Source organism: Gasterosteus aculeatus, chromosome 7, assembly GCF_964276395.1.
Source record: "Gasterosteus aculeatus chromosome 7, fGasAcu3.hap1.1, whole genome shotgun sequence".
Lineage (NCBI taxonomy): Eukaryota > Metazoa > Chordata > Actinopteri > Perciformes > Gasterosteidae > Gasterosteus > Gasterosteus aculeatus.
The window spans coordinates 10,662,015-10,683,269 of NC_135694.1; the positions used below are offsets into that span (position 1 = coordinate 10,662,015).

At 42.1% G+C, this 21,255-nt stretch overlaps 1 protein-coding gene across 4 annotated transcripts in view; it reads left to right on the forward strand.

The window, feature by feature from the left end:
• LOC120822490 (RAS guanyl-releasing protein 2) overlaps nt 1-14,317 on the forward strand; it is a 33,369-nt gene extending 19,052 nt beyond the window's left edge. Inside the window, exons 10-17 of one of the 4 annotated variants that reach the window (XR_013468175.1) lie at nt 1,157-1,231; nt 1,486-1,608; nt 2,142-2,257; nt 2,346-2,487; nt 7,970-8,006; nt 10,771-10,929; nt 11,219-11,518; nt 13,339-14,317. Coding sequence is in view for 2 of the 4 variants with exons in the window: in XM_040182236.2 (XP_040038170.2) it covers nt 1,157-1,255; nt 1,486-1,608; nt 2,142-2,257; nt 2,346-2,487; nt 7,970-8,006; nt 10,771-10,929; nt 11,456-11,514 (735 nt within the window). In the remaining 2 variants the exon portion in view is untranslated. Of the gene's footprint in view, nt 1-1,156; nt 1,256-1,485; nt 1,609-2,141; nt 2,258-2,345; nt 2,488-7,969; nt 8,007-10,770; nt 10,930-11,218; nt 11,519-13,338 lie in introns of all 4 variants that reach the window. The other 3 variants (XR_013468174.1, XM_078105706.1, XM_040182236.2) reach the window with 3 other exon arrangements.
• The last annotated feature ends 6,938 nt before the right edge of the window (nt 14,318-21,255 follow it).

Sequence of the window (21,255 nt, forward strand, 5' to 3'; positions counted from 1 at the left end):
AATGTTACAAAACAACTTGACAGGTTCCAGATCTGAGAGGCTGAGGGGAAGCTTGCTGGACAGAGTTGATACCCAATTATCTTATGCCAGTGCTTATTGTAGTTTATCTATCTTGAGTCTGAAGGGAGAAGAGTGAACGGTGGAGTGATGGAAAGAAAGTCAATACATTCGTTAAAAATAATCTCTGAACAGGCCTGTCAACCTACCCTCCTTTTTGAGTTGAACTAATCAGCCTTTTAAATGGAAGAGTCCTGGATGTTTTGCGCAAGTTAGTTTACCTTCACTTTTGAAATACTGTGAGCTGAAGCAGAAGGCTAAACAGGAAGAGAAGCGTGTTTTGTTTCTGCACCGTGAGTCAATAATACACACGAAACGTAATTCTAGCAGGTGCATAGCTCTGAGGAAAAGTAGGTGATTACACGCCACAGCTGCCTGCGACATGTGAGCAGAAACCAAACACAGATGCTGCTCTCTCACCTGTTGCTTTAGCTACTCTTTTAAGTGAAAGTAGTTAACAATTCTCAAAATGAATTGTTCAGCTTGTATGGAGAAAATTGTGCTAAATACCCAGCGAAGAGCTGCGGAAGCATATATTTGCGGTTGCACTACGCCTCTACCAGGCTGCTCTGCTTGGAATCTGTGAAGGAATGGATTTGGTTTGTGAGGGAGAAGAGAGGCTTGGCAGTTCCAAACACTTTTATTACCTACAGATACCTGTACATAAAATACCATGGGTGTTTTTGATTTTCATTCTTGATGATACGTACCAATATAATCTGAGCTCACGCACAAGCTATAAAACTTTGATTATTCTGATCGTCCGAGTGTGATAACATTTATGGATTTTTAAAAGCTTTGATCAAGGATTGAGAGCTGTGTGCACCTCCTGAAATTATTGTTTTTTTTTACCTCAATTGGGTTAAATAAATATGTTACAGAAAACAATTTTTATACATCAGTCAAAAAAATGTTTCTTCAAAAATTCAAGTTCACAAGTGATTAAATGATATTTCCGGTGCAACAGAGCACGTGCATCCACCCTCCACACCCCATCCCCCAAGAAATGCTGCAGCATCATACAGTGGAAGCATTAAGTCAAATATGGAGACTGGGTTATTTGAAGACAAAAACAAGTCCTGTGTCCTCCTCTGTGCAGGTGTCTCTGGACCAGTACCACACAGAGGAGGAGATCTACCAGATGTCGCTGCACAGAGAACCTCGTAAGCCGGCGGTGAGCATCACATCACTGGAGACTGTAGGTCCCGTTTCGGACTCCATCCTTGGCAATTATGTACTGCCTTCATATGAGGGATGGTCACAATTGAATGCTTGTTAGAAATTTGTTCTCCTCTTTATTTTGTGATCCGTTGTTATACCATTTGACTTCACAGCAGCTGTGCTTTCTATTTAACATGAGAACAGCTTCTGCGATCTCCTGCTGAGCTGACACTAACATCTCCGTGTTTGGCTTCTCGTTGTTTACAGCAGAACTCCAGCCCCGCCAGCGCCCCCGACCCCAAGCCCACCATGATCGACGAGTGGGCTGTGTCGGTGAAGCCCAACGCCGACCCGACGATCATCAAGAAACACATAGAGAAGATGGTGGAAGTGAGTTTTCTCCGCCTGCATCACATTCCCCTCACTGCTGATTGTAGCCAGAGGGACACTGTTGTTGTCTTCCCCACCACCACCTTGATGAGATAATAGCAAAGTACTCCTTGCCCAAGGTAATCTATTATGGCCAAGACCTGGAGGCTCATCTTAAAAAAGGTGTTATGTTTATGTATTGCGCTGCGGGTTGAAAAGCTATGGGTCAATTTCTATAATTTGTGGCTTACACCATCCACTTTTCCTCTCTTGCTTTTAAAATGTTTGGAACTGTGGATGTTGTGGTGACATTCAGCTATTGAAGCTTTATACTTTCAAGCTCTTCTAGAAGAAAGACTCAATAACTTTAAACAGTTATTTTAAACAGCTAACCCAATCACGCAATTATTCAGTCACACACACACACATAACGAAAACACAACAATTGTTATTTTAAGTAATGACATCGCATATATCACGTGTCCCACACGTCAGGTTCTCTGAAGCGCTGAGGCAGAATTCCCACCGAAACTAAACAACCCTCATGTTCACAGTCCGTCTTCAAGAACTTTGACTCGGACGGTGACGGCCACATCTCCAGGGAGGAATTTGAAGCGATCAGGAACAACTTCCCATACCTCAGCAAGTTTGGTGAACTGGACAAAAACCAGTGAGTGTTTTGCATCTTTTTTTCATTGATCAGACGTCCATGCTGTTTAGAGAGGAGCTCAATCTCAACTCCTTGTTTTTTCACACAGAGACGGGAAGATCAGCCGAGAGGAAATGATAGACTACTTTATGAAAGCCAGCTCTCTGCTGAACTGCAAGATGGGTTTCATCCACACTTTTACGGAGGCCACCTACGTAAAGCCCACGTTCTGCGAGCACTGCGCCGGCTTTGTGAGTAACCCCACTGCCCCCCCCCGTTGTCATGTTCCATGCTTGTGTTATGACCCCGCTTAGAACTGCAATCACTCCCCAAGATACACTACATAATGTTTCAGTATCAGATGTATAAACCCAACAGGGTCCTGCCAATGTTAAACATTGAACCACTTTAATTTTTTTTAAATGCATGGATTTCTTCACCGACAATCAACAGCACGTGTTTTACTTTGTAAAAAAGGACAGAGTTGCGCTCACCCCGCTGTTTCACAGCCATGTAGCTGGATCTGCACTTTATCATTTGTGTCGGTAATCACCGGCGGGGCACGGTTGCCCATCTCTCAGAGGTTCCCCCTGTCAGGCCGGGGCGATGCCAATTACTTGGAGCTGCAGCCACATGCTGCTGAAGTTGCATTCTGGGAAATATGGGAGGAAGGTAATTGGGCTAGATGATAACCCTCCTCTGTGGCAGTGCTACATCTGTGTGTGTGTGTGTGTGTGTGTGTGTGTGTGTGTGTGTCTGTGTGTCTGTGTGTCCTCTGGCCTTTAACATTCCCCGAAAACCTCCAAGGAGCTCCCTGTTATTTAGAGCCAGACAGAGAGTCACTACTCAACTGTAATGAGAACAGAAGCAGGCCTCTCATATCGCGCTGCACACACTGATATGACTTCCCATTCATCTGTGTAGAATGCTTATAAAGAGAAACTAGAGAGAGAGAGAGTGCTCCAAAGTGAAGCACGCCATAGATTATACATATAGACTTTCATTCGGATACCCGCATTCTCCAGCGGAAGCAGCGGCATTTTCCAACCACCACGAGGGAAAACTCTGAAAAGAGGGAAGGGAAAGATAAGGACACACTCTGCCAATGGCTATTTCCTCTTCTGAATGCTTTGTGCTCTTGTTCAGGCTCATGTGCAGAATCATTGTTTTGCAGCAACCATCATTTCAACACTTGGCTCTGTATAAGCTTAGCCAGTAAGCGCTGCATAGTTCACTCACCTCCAGTGCACTCACATGCAACTTCACAATGTTATATAACAAACGATCTATAATAAAACAACAAAAGCAGGGACTTGTACTGTTGTACGTCACTCATACATTTGTTAGGAAAGCTTTCCTTTAAGTATAAGGCAGCTAGCATTGAATACAATACATACTAATCATTCATTGGGTCGGGTTTAGAGGTGATGGTAAGCAAATTGAATGTACCTTTGGTCGGAAACTGGCTGTCTCGACCCCTTCATTAGTCTTTACGCTAAGCTAAGCTCTAGCTCCATATTTAAGTGAGGTATTAAATGCTTCCACGTGAATTATCCCAACAGCCCTCAAACAAAGCATATTCTGAAGATGGACACGATGTCATTTTCTTCATTTGGTTGATATTGTTAAGTACCCAATGAGACTGCTAACAAGTCATTTTGATCCACCAAAAATGGCAAAAAGCACTAAGTCTTGAAACAATACCCTTCGGATAATGTCATTTTATTGATTGTGGAACGAGGACGCTAACAAACCCTACATGTTCACATATTTGAAATCATTTAAAAAAAATGTGGGATCCAAATGCCGAATGCGCTAAGGTAAATTTAGGTCATTTGGAAACTGTCCGTGCTATGCCTGTTTATCGGCCAGCACTTAGAATTCAGGAAAACAAGAGTTTTTTCAGCTCTTATTTGTACTACAGTGTACTTTTGAGTTCACAGAGGCCGTAAAGGTCGAGGGAGAGCTGTGATGATCGTGCTGTTTCCTAACTGACTTCTCTTTGTTGCAGCGCCTCTGGCTGTGCTCACGGTTTCCCTGCTGCGTGTGCGTCTTTGTTCGCGTGTATATGTGCATCGACGAGTGTTTGCATGCATGCATGTGGGTTCGTGTGAGTGTGAGCAGAGGTCAGGATATTTTGTGCCTCCTCAGATGTGCCAAGCCAGTCTGTGATCTCCAGCTCGGCGCTTTCATGTCATTGTTCCCCCACTGTCTTTGCTCTCCCCGTGTCCCGCTTGATCTCGTCCACCCCCCTGACCCCTCCGTCCCACCGACCTCCTCCCTCCGTCTCTCTCCTTCTCCCTTTCCCCTCAGTCTCTCTCTAAGCCTACATCTCTTTGCACCATTCTACATCAACTTTTCTTTTATGTAGCGATTTCCCGGTCCCTTAGCATCAATGGGGTATATCAGGATATGAGCTAGAAGGGAGTTTTAGTCCATTAACTGCTAACTTTCTCTTCACTGCCTTAAGAACACGTTTTTTGGGGTATATTTCCTTCCCTTGGGGAAGATCGGTTTCCGTTAATTTGGTTCATTGCTCGCAGCCGCTGAGAGACTTGGTGTGGATTCAAAAGCGTCTGACAAAATACATAAAAAAGGAAAATGCACAACATGTGCGTGGTGAACAGAAGGCTGATTTAAAAGTTATTTGGCCACCTAACATGGACATTTTCAGTCTTGATGATTATGAAATGAACAGACGGTAAAGGCAGTGGAGAGCAGGGTTTATTCTCTAAACATGTCATGGCATGCCTTATAGCAGGAAATTACATATGATATGTGACAGTTTTAACTAACTAACTAACCATATAAACTATACAAAATCACAAATGAAGCTAGTGTGTCGAAACACGTGGGCGAGGAGGAGAACGGAGTTGGTTTCTCACATTGGGACTCCCATAAAACTGTCGCTTTAAAGTGTCTCACGTGCAACCAGTGGGCACACAAGCTCTCCTTAGGAGCAGTGCGCACACTCTACATCTGACATCACCGTAGGTCAGCTAGTGAATGTGTTGAGCTTAGAGGAGTAGCGTATTATTGTGAGGCATATTTATTTTCTTCTCAATGTGTTTATTTGTGTTGGTCTAAAGATGTGTTTCCTGTCCGTGTCTGTGTTACTCATTTTGTGTTAAGAAGCATTAAGCTATGTATTTGTCAACTTATCAATGCAATTCAACAACATGCAGCAAACTAACATTCAATTTGAAACCTCTCCCTTCTCCCTTCTTGGCTTCTTTTAAGAGTTTCCCATTGGAATGACAGTGTGACCACCAACGCCATAGTGTGTGACAATCCCTGTGATGGGGTTGGTTGTCTCAATGTGTCAGAGTGTCTTTAATAGTTCATTACCTCTTTGTTACAATAAGTTGGTAAATGGGGTGGATACACATTTCAAGCAAACACTGTGAGCTTCAATTAGATATAGGAATGACTGTTGTAGGAAGATATTTTGATGATGAACACTAGAGAAGAAAGTCTGACAACCAACAACGTTCTCCCCAACTTCAGTAAAAGTACTAATACAACGATGGGAAAAAAAATAGTCCTGCTGATACATACTTTTACGTATCAGCCAAATGAAATGGTTGTACTTAACATAAAAGTACAGTAAATTGTTCCTGTTATTTTACTATTAAAAACATTTTACAGATCAATATTACTGCTGTGAATGTTGTGTAATGTTGCTGGAGATGTATTTACAGTGTTGGCTAGTTTATTAAGCAATGCATCATAGACTGTGATGTGATTATAGCGTGGCTGTGAGAAACCTCTGTGGTAAGCTTTGTACATTTTCCAACTGACCCAAAAGGCTTTTTGAATAGTGTATTTATCTGACAAAGTTGGAGGATGTTGTCATCGCACTTTATTCTTATCAGCAATATTGAAATTCTCTCAGTTTGGAGATGACAGGGAGTTGATGGAAAAATTAAAATGTAGTAAAGCTGTCAAATAAATGTGGGGGCATAAGATTAGTTGAAGTGTAAAGTATCAGGAATAGGAGAGCGGGGCATGTTGTCTCACGGGTAAGTTGTCACACTCTTCATAACTCCAACACTAGAGGCGCTATCTCAAAAATCAAATAGTCACTTTGTGTGACTTCTTCTTCTATAGTCAACTTCCTGTTCACATGTGGTCACGGTCACTCTAATCTGAGGTTAGCACAATTTTCTTATTTTTCTGCTTAAAAGTGAAAAATGTGCACTTTACATTTTATGCAATACAACATTGTTAGATATAAATGTTAAAAATAATTATTTTGCACAAAATAGAGGAGACAGTAACGAGTCTTTTGATACCTTAGCTAAAGTGGTATGTTAAGCTAACCTTGAGATGTGCAAGTTGTCTCGTGTGACAACTTGCCCCAGTACAAATAAACACATTGAACATTCTCAAAAAAATGTGATATTAGGCTAATTTATTTGTAATTGCTATAATGTTTTTGAAGGAAGGATGTAAGGAAAGGCAGGAATTAAGGAAAGAAGGAAACGCAGGAATTAAGGCAGTAAAGGCAGGAATTACGGAAGGAAAGAAATGAAGGAAGATGGTTTGAAATTATCAACGAACGCAGAGCATGGCACCACACCACCTGACATAATGTTAAAGGCAGTCAGGCAGGTAAAGTTGCAGAACAAATCAATCAGTACAGCCCAACTCTGCCCTGCCAGGCCCCAGCACCTACTCTGCTCTTGCTGACAGCGTGACAGCGTGCTACCTACTCCAGAGGACATCCGGCCATAGCCAAAAGCTGGCCCCCGAAAACCAGCCAGCAAAGGAAGAAAACGACGAGTGAAGCAGCAACTAGAAATAGAAAAGAATAAGGATCAATCTCTCAAAAAGCTGTTCCAAAAGAAAGGGAAGCAACGGGGGCAGTCGAAATCTGGACCTACAAAGAACAAGGCAGATAAAAATAGAAAAAGCCTACAAGAGTCATCATCAGATGACGAAGAGTGCTTCTGCCTCGTCTGTGTTGAGCCATTTTCCAACACTCGTCCAAAGGAGACCTGGGTGAAATGTGTTAAATGCAACAAATGTGCCCATGATGGTTTCACCTCCGGCAAGGCAATTTATGTGTGCCAGAATTGTGACTCTGAAGATGAGTCTGATTAGTCAGATATAGGGAATCCGTTTTGTTCAGAGGTTACGTTAATCAAGTTATCTGCAGCAAAGTTTTGATTGAACAATGTGCATTGTTTGGATTTAAATAATTGTTTTTTCAGATTCTCCAGGGACAATAGCGGCAAGTTGTCTCAAGTGCACTCTCTCTATTCTACAGTATACAACTCCTTAATCAGATAAGATATGAAAATGTTATGAATACAACATATGTGCCCAAGACTTCCTTCTTTCATTTGGTATGACTTTTATACCATTGTGTTGTATGGTTCTCCGTAAATGTTAGACAGTGTGAAAAGTGTGACAACATGCCTCGCTCTCCCCTACTATTCTGTCTCAATTTTACTACCTGTATGTATTATTCTCTGCAGCTTGCTTTTTTTCATTAGCATTTCCCATACCTTCTCACCACATTAAAAGTATGATTCTTGTCCAACAGTTGCAGAATCATTTCCAAAAATCCATTGACAAAAACATAATTGTTAACAAAAACGTTTCAAATCCCTCTGTGTAAATGCTTCTCACCCTGCTGGTCTGAACACATGTCTTGCCTCCACGGAAACAAAAACACCCCTTAATTAACACCACGGCCCTTCTGTTCCTCTCCGTTTCTGTCTGCAGATATGGGGCTTCTACAAGCAAGGCTACAAGTGTAAAGGTGAGAGAGCAATGCGTTTAGGTCTGACTCAGTCGGTGTGTGCTCTACCTAGAAGGGTGAAGACTTCAAAGAAATAGCAATTCCTTTTGACTGCATTGATTTCCCAGCAATCACACACACACACACACACACACACGCACACACACACACTTGCCCCCTGTACATAGAGATCAACAGAGTACTGAGTAAATGTCATCAACACAGAAACCATGACAAATAAACGTCACTCTTCAAATACCTGTGCACCAAACAATGCACCTTTTACCAACAGGTCAATTCGCTCTATACAGCTATAGCCACACGACACACAATGCACAATTATTTACTGTTTGATAGCTCCTTGTAGTCAAGTATTTGGAGAAGCTGGTTTATTCCACAGATGCCCATTCACACAGGCAAGCCAGCGACACCTCATCTTCTCCTCCTCATTATCTTCATATACACACATGTTCAAACAGCTGGCTTCTTTTCTCTCTGTGGATGGGATGCAAACCAATGCAAGTAGTGATAATGTGCTGACATTCAGTACACTAAATACATTCCTTCCTTCTGGATGTCAAACAAAGAGTTTACAAACACATTTTAGATGCAAACATCTGCCAGTGCCTTACGAGAAGTGATTAACTCCACCTCAGCTTTGGGAATGGGATAAGTTGGAGTGGGATACTTTTTTTATCTAGGTCATTTTACATTTTCAATCAATTTTTTTCTACCAGATATTTTAGACTGGAAAAGTTTAAGCTTAACAACGTACATATTGGAGTCTTCTCAAAACAGCCGTTAAAAACATAAAAAAGACAACATAAAAAAACACTTTAAAATATAAAATTTACAAACCCCGAGTACCAAAATCCCCAAATCCAGAAATGGTCATTTAAAGGCAGCAGCAAACCAAAAGGCCTTTAATCTGGATTGAAAGGAGCTGAGCCAGCTTTCTGGGACCTTGTTCCAGATATGTGGTGCAGAAAAAAGGAAAATAATGTCTAATTTCCAGCACTGAAAGACCGCTTGCTGGCGCCGCAGGCTGCTTAGAGCTTAGAGCGTTCACTTTAATGGCAAAAACGTGAGCAAATACTGGCAAAAATATAGAGCCTGTCTGGCCGCACGCAGAGACAGCTCTTTCTAAGGCAAGAATTTGACCGCTCCGATCACCAACATTTTGATTCGTAACTTTAACTCAGTTACATTTATTTTGAATAGAATTACGTAACATATTCACATCCACTTCATTCTACTATTGAAATACAAGCATGTCAATTCTCAAATCTCACATGTCCAATCTTATTGCCAACGTGGACTCCTTCCCCTTACACAGGTTCATCTCAGATTGACTGAAGCTTATTGAAAAGCTTGCAAACATTTCAGTTGCATGGCAACGAGAGTAATTAATGCTTCTTGGGTCCTTTGAGGTCTAACAAAAGGTTCTCATTTCATCCCAGCCCAGTTTCTCTATAATCAAGAAATGTTCTACTTAAATCCAGAGAGGTTTGGTTTTTGTATTCCTTACTTTTCTGATGCGAAGGCCTTGCTTGGTAGAAGATGGAGATGTTTAAATGACAAAAACTGTCACGCAATTGCCCCCAAACACCACACTCTCCTCTCTCCTCTTCTCCTTGACGGGGTGTACGACTCTGAGTCTGACTGGGAGTCTTCTGGCTCGTTCCACTGCATTAATGAGACCAAGGAAGTCAATGAGAGAGATCGCTCGCCATTCATCCCCATTACCATTGTTAGCCTGTACTCAGGGAGGTAGACAGATTGGCAGGGACATAATTAAAATGAATCCTCTTTCACAGTGCAGGAGCTGAATGAGTTTATAATTCTAAATGTGTGTGTGTGTTTGTGTGAGTTGAATGTGCGTCCGTACACTTTAGTTATATTATACTTGATATGAATGAAATCTCAGTGTGTAAATGGGTGTGTTGTAACGATGCCGGTGTTCTTTGATATGTTGCAGAGCCAAGGCTTTAGGCTAAGCTAGTATGCTATCCAGCAGCTCCTTGTTTAGCTTGATATTTAATAATAACACCGCAAGTTCAGTGCAACAATTGAGAGACAAAGCGCACTGACGGGTTGAAAATAAAGGGGTTTGATTACTTCTAACTCAACGTGTGGAGAGGGTAATACAGTACACATTCAGACAGAAGGACAAGGACAATGTTGCATTTTAACCAGCCTGTTATAATGTCAAGAGTTGGGAATGACATTTATTAAAAGCATTCAGAATGACCATATCGCTGACGGTATTTTACTGGCATTAAACTGACTGTTCCATAAACAGTTAGAAATTCCTTGTACTACTTCAAATGTGGAAGGAAAAGTGTATCGGAGAGAGGAAATGTTGTTCATCATGAGAAAACTGCACCGCGGTGCATGTGTGTTCAGGTCTGTTGACTCATGTTGTCATAATGCCTCGCTCAATGACCCATCACCCCCCCCCCCCCCTTAGATCCCTCCAGGTTGACAGAGTTATTGTCAGGCACGGTCGGCCTCAGTGTGCATGTGTGCCAGTGTTCGTGTGTGTGCATCCCTTGTCGATGCCCGTTCGTGTCACCATTGGCTCTTCCGTTCGCCTCGATGTTTCTGTCTGAACCTCTCCCTCTCTCTCCCCCCCGCTCCGCCTCCTCCCCTTTCTTCTTCCCGTCGCGCCTCCTCTCCCGGCGCCTCTCCCTCCCCCTCCTCCGACCCCACCGCCCTCTCCTCCTCTCCCGACACCTCTCTTTGCCGCCGTCCTTCTCCCGCCAAATGACTTCTCTGGTGGCAGCTTGCGGGGTGAACTGCCACAAGTCCTGCCGGAGCCGCCTGGCCGTCGAGTGCCGGAAGAGGACAAAGAGCATAAGCCACGAGACGCCGCCGGCCCTCCAGGCCAGATCCTACAGCTTCCCTCTACCTGCCAACACCCCGCCCAGCTTGCAGAACACAGGTGGTTGGCAAATGAATGACATCGAGACTATTTTGTGATGCATATGTGTGACAAATACCATTAATCAGTTGTAGTACCTTGTTTTAGGAAAGACCTCTATATATATTAATAAATATGGGACAAATTTGATGTGCTCATCCTCTCAGAATAGTATAGTGTAGAGAGCTGCAGCGCCACTATTCAAAGGGTGCTTTTGTCTTCCTCCGGGCATGTGGAGCTCTGACATTTGGAAGATATTCTCCAACAAGCGAGGGTAATTTGCAATGGAAATGTGATTGGCCTACCACAGTGACTCATGGATGCAGTTTCGTCACCAGACATTAGCAGAAGTGATGCTCGGCCCGGCTTTGTGTTCTATCAGTGTGAATCTGCTTGATCGATGGACCAGACAACGCTGGAAACGAATGAATTGGCGGAGCGAACAGACGGCGGCCACACATTTTCATTAGCTTTGGGTATTGTTTCGGAATTTTTAGTTCATTAACCTTTCACTAACCTTTTTCTCACTCACTTTCTCTGTTTTCAGTGATTGCTGAAGAGGATATAGAGACACTGGAGGAAGGAGTGTTTGATGTCCACCTATAACCAGGTGAAAGAGACCGTCACTATAGTTGCTAAAGAAAAGTCCACCTATTTTGACACTTTTCACTGCAGTCCCACTATGATAGTTTCTGACTGACTGTGCTTACAGTGTAACACGTTGTTGTGTATTATGTTAAGTTAACACTCATTAAGGAATCAGTGTGATGTTAAGATCACAAAAGAATAGTAAAGAGAATCAGCAAAAAGATCACTCGCATTCCATTTGACCAAACATCTGCTACTTGATTGCTGCGCATTAAAGGAGGAGATCTTTTAAGAAAAACCCAGAAAAGGCCTGCCTCGATCCTAAGAGAACAACATCTGCCAACGTGCAAATTTGAAGCTTTTTAAATATGTTAATACTCAACACATGCAAAATGCAAGGTGTAAAACTTTTTGAGGAAGGTTTACCGGACTATTTCCTGCCAAGTAACCTGCTGGAGTCATCACAGTGACATTGTTATGCAGCCCGCAAGCAACCCTGGTGTTTAAGTAGTTAAGTAGGTCTCTGCTAAGCACATTTAGTTACCTTGGGGAAGAGCTACGACGGCTTTGACCCCTTTTTCAATCTTTTTGCTAAGCTAACCGACCGCTGGGTGTAGCTTCAAACTGTTTGTACTGACCATGAACTGTTTGTACAGACGCCCAACGCGCCCCCATTTCCCTCCGACTGTAAAGAAGTGAAACCAAAGTAGCTGCCAGAAAAAAAGAAAATGACAGTATTTTCCAAAATGTTGAGCTCTTCTTTTAAAATCGGACTCCCAAAATAATAGAAGCAAGTCCAGCAGCGTAGGAAATACCTCGATGTCCTCGAACTAACAACCTCTGTGGCTTGTGAACCGGCTATGTATACTGATCATTTTGCATCACAGATGCATATCAGTATTAGAACACTCCAATTTGTATTCCCGGGTTTGAGATAGTAGGAAAAATATAAAACCTGGAAAATGTAGTTCCTGAACATAATTATTATTAAATTAAAGTCACTGCTCCGAGTATTCCGGACGAGTTAGTTTGCTGCAATTTGATTTAACACAAATGTTTATTAGAATGTCTGTTAACTGAAATAATAAAGGTGTTGTAACTTAATAAACTGTAATTTATCACAGGCATATGAGATAATAATTGCTACCTTAAGGCGCATTATTATCTCATTTGATATTAATCTCTGCATGTTCTAAAGTCAATTTATTCAAATCAGCACACACCATTGTGAATGTTTCGCCTCTGGAGTTGCTTTGTACAGGACACTGCCATTATACACTTTTAACACAGTTCTGCCGTATCTTCATTAAGACTCTTTCAGTATTTAATCCTGTCCCAGGGGATTGTAAAAGGCACAATTCTCACAGGGGCCTTGAACTTAAGTATATTTTGATAATCGGGCAAGGTGTGTAAGCGAGTGTGTTTCTCAATTTTCGAATTCGAATCCCTCCCACGGTTTGCATGCAAGAAGCCAAATGGGCGGCAGCCAGACAGGATGTGCTACAGAATTTCCCTTTTACAACCCTGAACTGTTGTAACATTGGGACATTGCAGTAAACACACGTCAGGACACCGACAGGCTGCCACGCAGTGGACAGTTACTGCAACAGCTTACTCACAGGAATGTGACTACCAATGTGAATGGAATGTCTTTGTGTGTTTTATATGTCTGCATTTTGATTCTGTCTTGCCCGAGAGAGTTTTTACTGTAAAACTAACTATGTATAAAAATAAAAAGATTCCACAAAATTGTATTTTCTGGGTATGTTAGAGTTTATAATTTGAGTGCACTCTGCTGCAAATTTGAATGGATCTTTACTTTCCTTTTTCTCTTTTCTTTAGAACACAAACATGGTGGAAAGAATATAAACCTGCCACCCAAACAAAGCCACTCTCTTCTTTGTCTGAGAAGCTCTGCTTGTGGTTGTTTTTCATCTTGTTTTGAAATACATTTCAATGGGACAATAATAGGACCAATTTTTATGTCAAATGAAAAAATGTTTATTCGTGATGTCTGTCTGAAGCATGATGACAAGAGCAACAATTTTCCCAACTGTTGGACAGTAATGACTATGATGAACTTTGGACAATGGTGTATTTATTTTGCCATGTGTACCTGAATTTTGTTAACTGCCCAATAGTTATTGCTGTGGTGTTGTTTTCAGTATTACAGTGTCTTGTACCAGTGCACTGATAGATGATCCGTCCTCTTGCAGTACAGTGAATGTAGCACTAACAGTGAAGTGCTGCGGACGGATGAAGTCTCCATCTAAGACTGCGTGAGAGCAGGACGCTAGTTACTGCCACCGAGTCCAGTTTCTGTTTGTGCCTCGAGTTCTTAGAGTGTCTGTAGAAATAAATAATCCTGGCGTAATGAAACTTCCACTTGACAGCAGTGAAAAAATCTCATCTTGTTTCTTGAAAATCTGTTTTGATGCTACTTGTATTTTGCTGTTTCCATCCTGCATGCTTCTGCCTTCATGGCTTTATTCTCTGGCCAGACAGGAGGATTTTTAAATTTGTTGCATGCCAAATTTTGTTTTTATTTAGCAGACAGAGAAATTCTAGACAGCGGACCTGCTTTGTGATTGTTAAGAGATGAATTCAGACTTTGAGTACCACATTGTTAAGTGCACGTTTTGTCATTGAGACTTAATTGTTCTGTTTAAATATTGCTAAATAGCTTACGGTCCTTCCGTGTCACTGACTGCCTAATGAAAGATGTTTGTTGTCATTCTGTGAATGAATCTTTCAATCTGATGCCGTGCTGCTCCTTGCTGTCCACTTATTCCCCAGTATTAAATGCAAAGGGCGCCACTCATTTATGTTGTCTTGTCTCTTGGACACTTATTTCAGTTTTCAGAAAGTGCTTCGATCTGAGTATAGGTTCTACTTGCATTCCTGTTAGTATTGGTAATCCAAAATTCTTCCTAAATGGAAATGGAATTTTTCCTAAATGGATTTAAGGGGTTACTTAAATTGCAATATTGCCTAACCGCAGAACATTTTCCCAATAACCTTTTGAAAATAGCCCATTAGAATGCACGCGAACAGCAGCCCACACCACACTGTAACTTATTAATGCAATCGCATTTGCAACAACGCGCAACTCCACCCTTTCTGACCTAGGAGTTTTGCAGCAATTGTGACACAACCAAATCTAAAAAACCCATCCCCAACGACGATTCTGTTGAAATCGTTTCTACATCTACCACCACATACTGCTGCCATCCTTCATGTGACCATGATCCAGTGTTTTCTCACTTTCTGTTGTGGACATTAATAACCAGCCCCGAAAGAGGCGCTGCAGCATGTGCCACATCTCATTACTATCAGAGATGAAGTCAGTCTGGGCCTCTGCCTGCGCAGCTCCCGCTCTTTATTTTCCGTTCAACGGGAGGACATTGATCCAGCTTTATCCAGCCTTCGAGTCGGCTCATATCTCAGTGCTGCGTGACGTCTAAACCTCCCGTGTGTCGTCCAACAATGTCCTGGTGAGCAAGAGGGGTGACCTGCTCATAATCTTCCATGGTCACAGACACATACATTCAGTGTAAACCACATTCTTATGCAACTTTGATTTATTCATTTCATTTGATATAAGGGTTACAAAAAAAAGCGAGACACTAACAAAATAGCCTCATTAAAATACCACTCTCCATATTTCTCCACTGCCATTTTCTCCTTCAGAGCAAAACAAGCCTGTGTGTGTGTATTTCTGTAGTCATCACTTCTATATCATTGAATGTCTTTAGGCATAGTGATTGATACCTCACAATTGAAGCTATTGAAAAGCCCTCCTAGCCGGGCAGGAATTTAGTGGGCGGCCTATGAAATGAGGGAAGTTGAATAGCATGAGAGCTAATTACATAGTAATGAGCACAGGAGGGGAATGGCCTCATGTATAGTTAGCAATCTCACACCGCCACCATCACAAGGGAAGGAAAGATTTGTGGCCTGACAGTTGAAACACAAAGATGTAATTTGCGCCCCTTAACAGGCGGTCCATAGTCCTGAGCAATTAGATTACGATACACGTCCCCTGATGGGCTGTTAATGTCAGAGATATCGGCAGGTAGGCATTCTAGCAGCTACAGATACACTTAAAAGGGTAAAGGGTGAAAAATTATTTGGCACATTGAGTAACTGAATGCAATATTGATTTGTTTGAGCAGCAGATCCCTCCTAGATCTCCTCTTGTAAGACTAATGAACGGATTATGGATTTGATGTCCGCCCATCAAAAGCTGGGACCTCCGCCAGCTCTGCCATAATCGGACGTCTGCTCATCTTTTTGAACCCACCATGACACCTGCATCTGCAATGCTGTCCGCTCGTGGTGCACTGACTGCAAGCATCTGGAGCTGTTAACCTCACATTCACGGGGTCATGAGATTATCTGCCACTTGGTGGCAATGTTGAGCTTTTGAACTGGTGGCCGTGCTGAAGCAGTATTAAGAGGGGAGCTAGCCGTGGATGTGGCAGAACACTGAGCCCCCTGCCAGGGTTTGTGGTGAATCACATGGCAGAATCACAATGCAGAAAACTGCACCACATTTATCTGTCGTTCATATGCTGCTTCTCATAAAATCAATTCCCATATGCAAAAGCAGAGGCGCACTGTAAATCAAGGGAAATATTGCTCCATGGTTGTTTTTCACAGGATGACAGCTCTCTCCCTCTTCCGCCCACACAGAAGAAGAAGACCGCTGCAGCCGCAACATTCTCAGTATTCTGACACCTCCGATTAAAGCAAAAATGATGTTGTGCACAAAGTTGATGGCAAGTAAAACTAATCAAATGGGCCCCAGTGAAGAAACAGCTCCACCAACAGGTTTCCACACAAGTCGAGAGAGCTGCATGAGACGGATGCAGCCTTAATTGCGTTTATCTTTTTGCAGACTCTGGTGAAGCACTCGGCACTATAGGGGGTTGGAATCCTCATTAGAGTCGATGATGAATATACACTTCAAGAAAATGTAACCCAGTGTGATGTGGCCCGACCTGCTGGCTCTACTGTGGTGGTCTAAAAAGAGTTCAATCAAAAGAGTTAATACTGTGGTTAATACTCACTTCCCTGAAATGAGGCGAAGTGGAGATGGTAACCAACACGATTTGTTTCACTTACTTATACTAAATGTCAAGTAACATCTGCCTTTGGTGTCTTAAGTGAACATATAATAGAAGAGAAGAAGCACCGGGTGAAACCATGCTGCCATCACTGCAACTGAAACATATTCATCTACCTTACGAACATTCAGAGTGACACTTCTTCCATTCTCTCTGCTCCTATCTGAAGACGTCTCAACTATCCATCTCTGATACTGCGATGTGGGGGATCAACACAAAAATCAATGGCAAAGCATCTGCAGGCGAGGCGGCTCACATATTTAATATTCCTGCAGTCGTGGGGAGAAAAGGAGAGAGGCAAGTAACCTTAGCATATGTAAACTGTATACTATATACTAAATAAACTGATTGCATCTACACTTTGTACAACCTGCACAGTTCAAAACTGCCAAGAGTTCCTCCGAAATAAAAAATACGAAATAAAAAGCCATTGTTTTTTTGCATTTCATCCCCTCAGTTATTTAGACATTAAAACCAGGGCTTTGGTGCATATGATGGTTTCTTTGAGGTATTCATGAAAGCGCAGGTATGATAGTCTATAAAAGTACGTGTGCATAAATGAAATCTATGCAGAGCTCTCTCTAAATGCAGGCTTTCATCTTGCTGAAAGGTGAGTTATATTTGTACACTGAATGCATCAAATCGTCTGCCTTTTATCGTTACTTCCTTTCTGTTTGCGATACTTCTTTTGGGATTTTGCTTACATTTAAATTATTTAAACTTTTGTTTGAATACAACTTACACATTGAATCGTACTTTGTTCCTCATTAGGCCAAATATTCTGTACTGATTTATCTGTTCCAGACACCTATACAAATACCTCATGCCACCTTCGCTCGAGAGAAAATCTAACAATTAAAGTAAACAATGACTACTCACAGTATGCACATCTGTCGAGCTAGCATGTTAGGGTTGTGAAATCCGCTTGGCCTTGTGGAAGACACTGGCAGAGGGCTTGTAGATACGTTACAGTCAGACAGGCCAGATGTACCTGACAGCCTCCAGACACCCTTTTTCTTTGCTACAAATTGTCTGGCTTAATCCAGAAGGCAATGTGTACCTCGTCTGTCTACCTCGTAGCCAAACCCCCAAAACCTGCTGCTGGTGGAGAAGGCCAAAAAAGCTGCCCCCTTGTACCTTCCACAGCACAGGTAGATCTACAAGCGCCGTGAGGCCAGGACGATCACATTGTACGTGATCCTGAACTTGAATTATTTGAAGATGCCGGGTGCCATGGAGACAGACCGTTTTTGGCAAACTCCCAGATGTTCAGGAACTGCTGATCCTTAGTGAGGTGGAGGAAGGAACACTTTAAAGAACTCTTAACCTTAAAGGTGTAGGTGGAAACAGGCTCTGTGTCTGTGGCAGAGGCCTCTGTGGTAGTTAATTCGCTGCATAGGAATATGAAGGGTGGTTGGCTGTGTTGGTTTTATTTCTGTTTTTGGTTGTAGTTTCAGACAGTACCTTTAGGTCATAATTGAGAGACGCCAAATAAGCATCTCATGGTTTCGGGTTTTCTTTTATTGTCTTGTTATTATCTTTTTTGTCTTAAAGTCAAGGCTTCTCCTCCTTTGTGGGATTGGAAAAATAAATTTAACGGCAATGGAGAGGGCAACAAGGAAAGCGCATTGTTCAAGGGCAATCATGACTTTCTTGGAAGCACAAAAAAACGTAAGGAAAGATGGTGATAATGTCAGCTCACGTGAGAGAATGACCTGACAAAACCTTTTAGGTTTTTATGAGAAAAGGGCCTAGAGGCACGTAAAACCTGCCTTTATTAAAGACCACTTAAGCTGCCTTTAGGGTGCCTAACAGCACTTGCTAATGGTTACAGGCATAAACTTGCTTCAGGGGGGTTTATGAGCTTTATGGTTTTTGAGTAGAATGGTGTGGAAGGAAGCTTCTGACTGCCCCTGCATGTAAGAGTGATGCTTTGAAAATAATCATTGCTAAAGACTGCGTCTGGACCAAAGCGGGACACGGCCGTTTTCATCAGGGTCGTCAAAGAGATTTTGAAGATTTCTTCCATCGTCTTTTGATTGATTTAAATGATTGACTTTGATTTAAATATGCAGGCCCCCTAGTTTGTGGGGAAGTCTGGATGTTTGTATTGTTCTGATAACTGTAGCCTACGTCTAACATTTAATCTAATATAAAAAGGTTAGCGTACATTATGTTTGTTTGACCACTTAAAGGGAGAAAAGGGCCTATTAACTTGGCTTAAAAGTAGTAATTTCTAAATAAAGTATAATTATTTATATTAACATAAAGTAATTAATGTTTGCATATGTTTTAAAAATTGTGCATTAAATTAATTTGTCAAGTCATTGTCATAGTCTTCAATCAATCAGATCTTTAGTTTGACATGTTTGGCGTGTTCTTTGACGCGTCAGTAGTACCGAGGTAGCCTCATAAGTACGTCAGCGCAGCATTAACGGGAGCTCTGATTGGTCACTGGGCCAGCGTTACTTCTGTCAAACAGAACGCTAACTTGCGTGTTGTTTTGTTATGTAGTTAATGTTGTTCTCTCTTGATCGATTGATGTGACTGGTTCTTGTGAGATTGCTCTCGTCATTAAGTTAATTACAGAGATTTGTTGATATCCATCATCCGTTAGATCCGTTACGGATGCTGCGTGATTATGTATCTGCCGAATCTGTCTACGATATGCAACATGCAGGGCACAGTCCTTTGAAATGTTACACCTGATATGGCTTTAATTAGTCCGTACACACATGAAAAATTCTCTGTCTTGAAACCTTCCCATCGGCACATGAAAAACTCCCCCCAAAAAAAAAATCCTTCAATGTCGAAAAATGGAAGGAAGCTAGCTGTGCAGTCATTGTGCACAGCTAGGTTTGAGGTTGTGAAACCGTAGCAAGACGGCACAGAAGGTCCAGGTAGAAAATGCTCATTTCGCCAATGTTGAACTTGCCAAAGGTCTTGGACCGAAAGTTCAATAAAACATGAAGAGGTTTTCTTCTTTGGTCCTTTCTCTGCAAATGCTTAAAGTGACTCAGAGGGACAGAAAGGGAGAGGATGGTCACGTTCACTTATTATGGTTACATAACCCCTCAGAGAAGGTCTGGCCTGTCCCAAGGCTCACCAGGGCTTTATACCCAGACAAGGAATCCCTGACACGGGGAGGTGATTCTGCGCAGCGCTCCCCTCCTTCCGGGCATACGAGCTGCATGTACTGTATTTGAGCGGGCAGCCATCCAAACCCACGGGTCTTGTGGCCGTCCAGGCCTCTCTCTCTCCAGCAACTCTCATTGCCTCAGCTTTAATTGCTTTGAAGCTGAGCGCTCACCGCAGGGAGCTCAACAGGATGTTTTACAGAGGTTTGAGGAGATGGACTATTAATAAGTAATTCCTCTCCTTTCACCTCGAGGAGCACGAAAGCTTTTTGTAACCTACAATACCCTCCCGCTCAAAATTAGGGGGGCAAGACAGGTCAAACCACCAGACGGTGCATTCCTGTTTTTAAATCCCTTCTTGTTCATCTATCACTGGCTTTGTAGTCAATCCAGAAACATTAATGTAATACATAATTAACCCCTAGGTTATCAGGTGGAATATTTCAAAGAACTGTGGCCCGCTGGTTTTACATCAGAAACTGATTCTGCGCTGTAAGGGAGACAAGTTATAAGCACATCAGCTTGAAAAAAGCAAGATCAAAAAAAGTCTAATTGGCATTGTATTTACATTGTAAAACTTTTTGAAGCATTGCTCTGTTTGTACTCACTTACAGTGGCTTTTTTACCATATAGAGTTTGTGGTTTTTGCTTTGTAGTTGTGCTGCAAGGAAAGCCTGTACACTCAGGTGTGTTATGTTTTTTAAAGCTTTCTTAGCTGGATAGACCTTCTGACGGAGATAAACGTCCGACTGTATTTAACTCACACCTTAAAACTATAGATATGATCTGCACCTTTTTGTTTAAAAACAAATTAATTTGCATTGGATTAAATTATTTTACAATACTTTATGCTCAATAACTCAATAACTAAAAGCATTGATTAGTGAAAAGATGATTGCACTGCAGAAGAGCAGATATGCTTCCTTTCTTCTTTGTGCAGACAATAACCTCAACAGACCAATATGCAATGAATTCTAAGAGTTGCAGCAGATTTCAAGCAGATCCATCTCATTGTGAATGCAAACACAACATTGTTCATTTAATAACATTTATTAATAATGGCATATGAAAAGCAACCACCTGAAGCACTAATATGAGGCAAGTTGAGGGCGACTACGCGCAGCAAATGAGTTAAGACACTTTAAATCTACAAAATAACTAATGTGGAAAGCAGTTTCTAGCAAAGGACTTTCTTTAACCCTCTGTCCTTTCTGCTTTGTGTGCATGATATGTGATTAGCTGCTTTAATGAAGACCAATCTATACCACAGGAGCCCACCTTGAATGTACGGACCCGGCCCCCTGCTCTACTTCTTCTCCCCCGGCGGTGGGACTAATTAGATGCATCCTGATGGAAGGAGAAGATATTGAAGTTTAGAAAGGAAGAGGGGCTGTGAGATTGATGTGATCCTAAATGATAGAGGAATTGATCACGCCTGCATGTGGCCAAGGCAGAGGAGCGATAGCATTCCCTAATGAGGAAGAATAGCCATT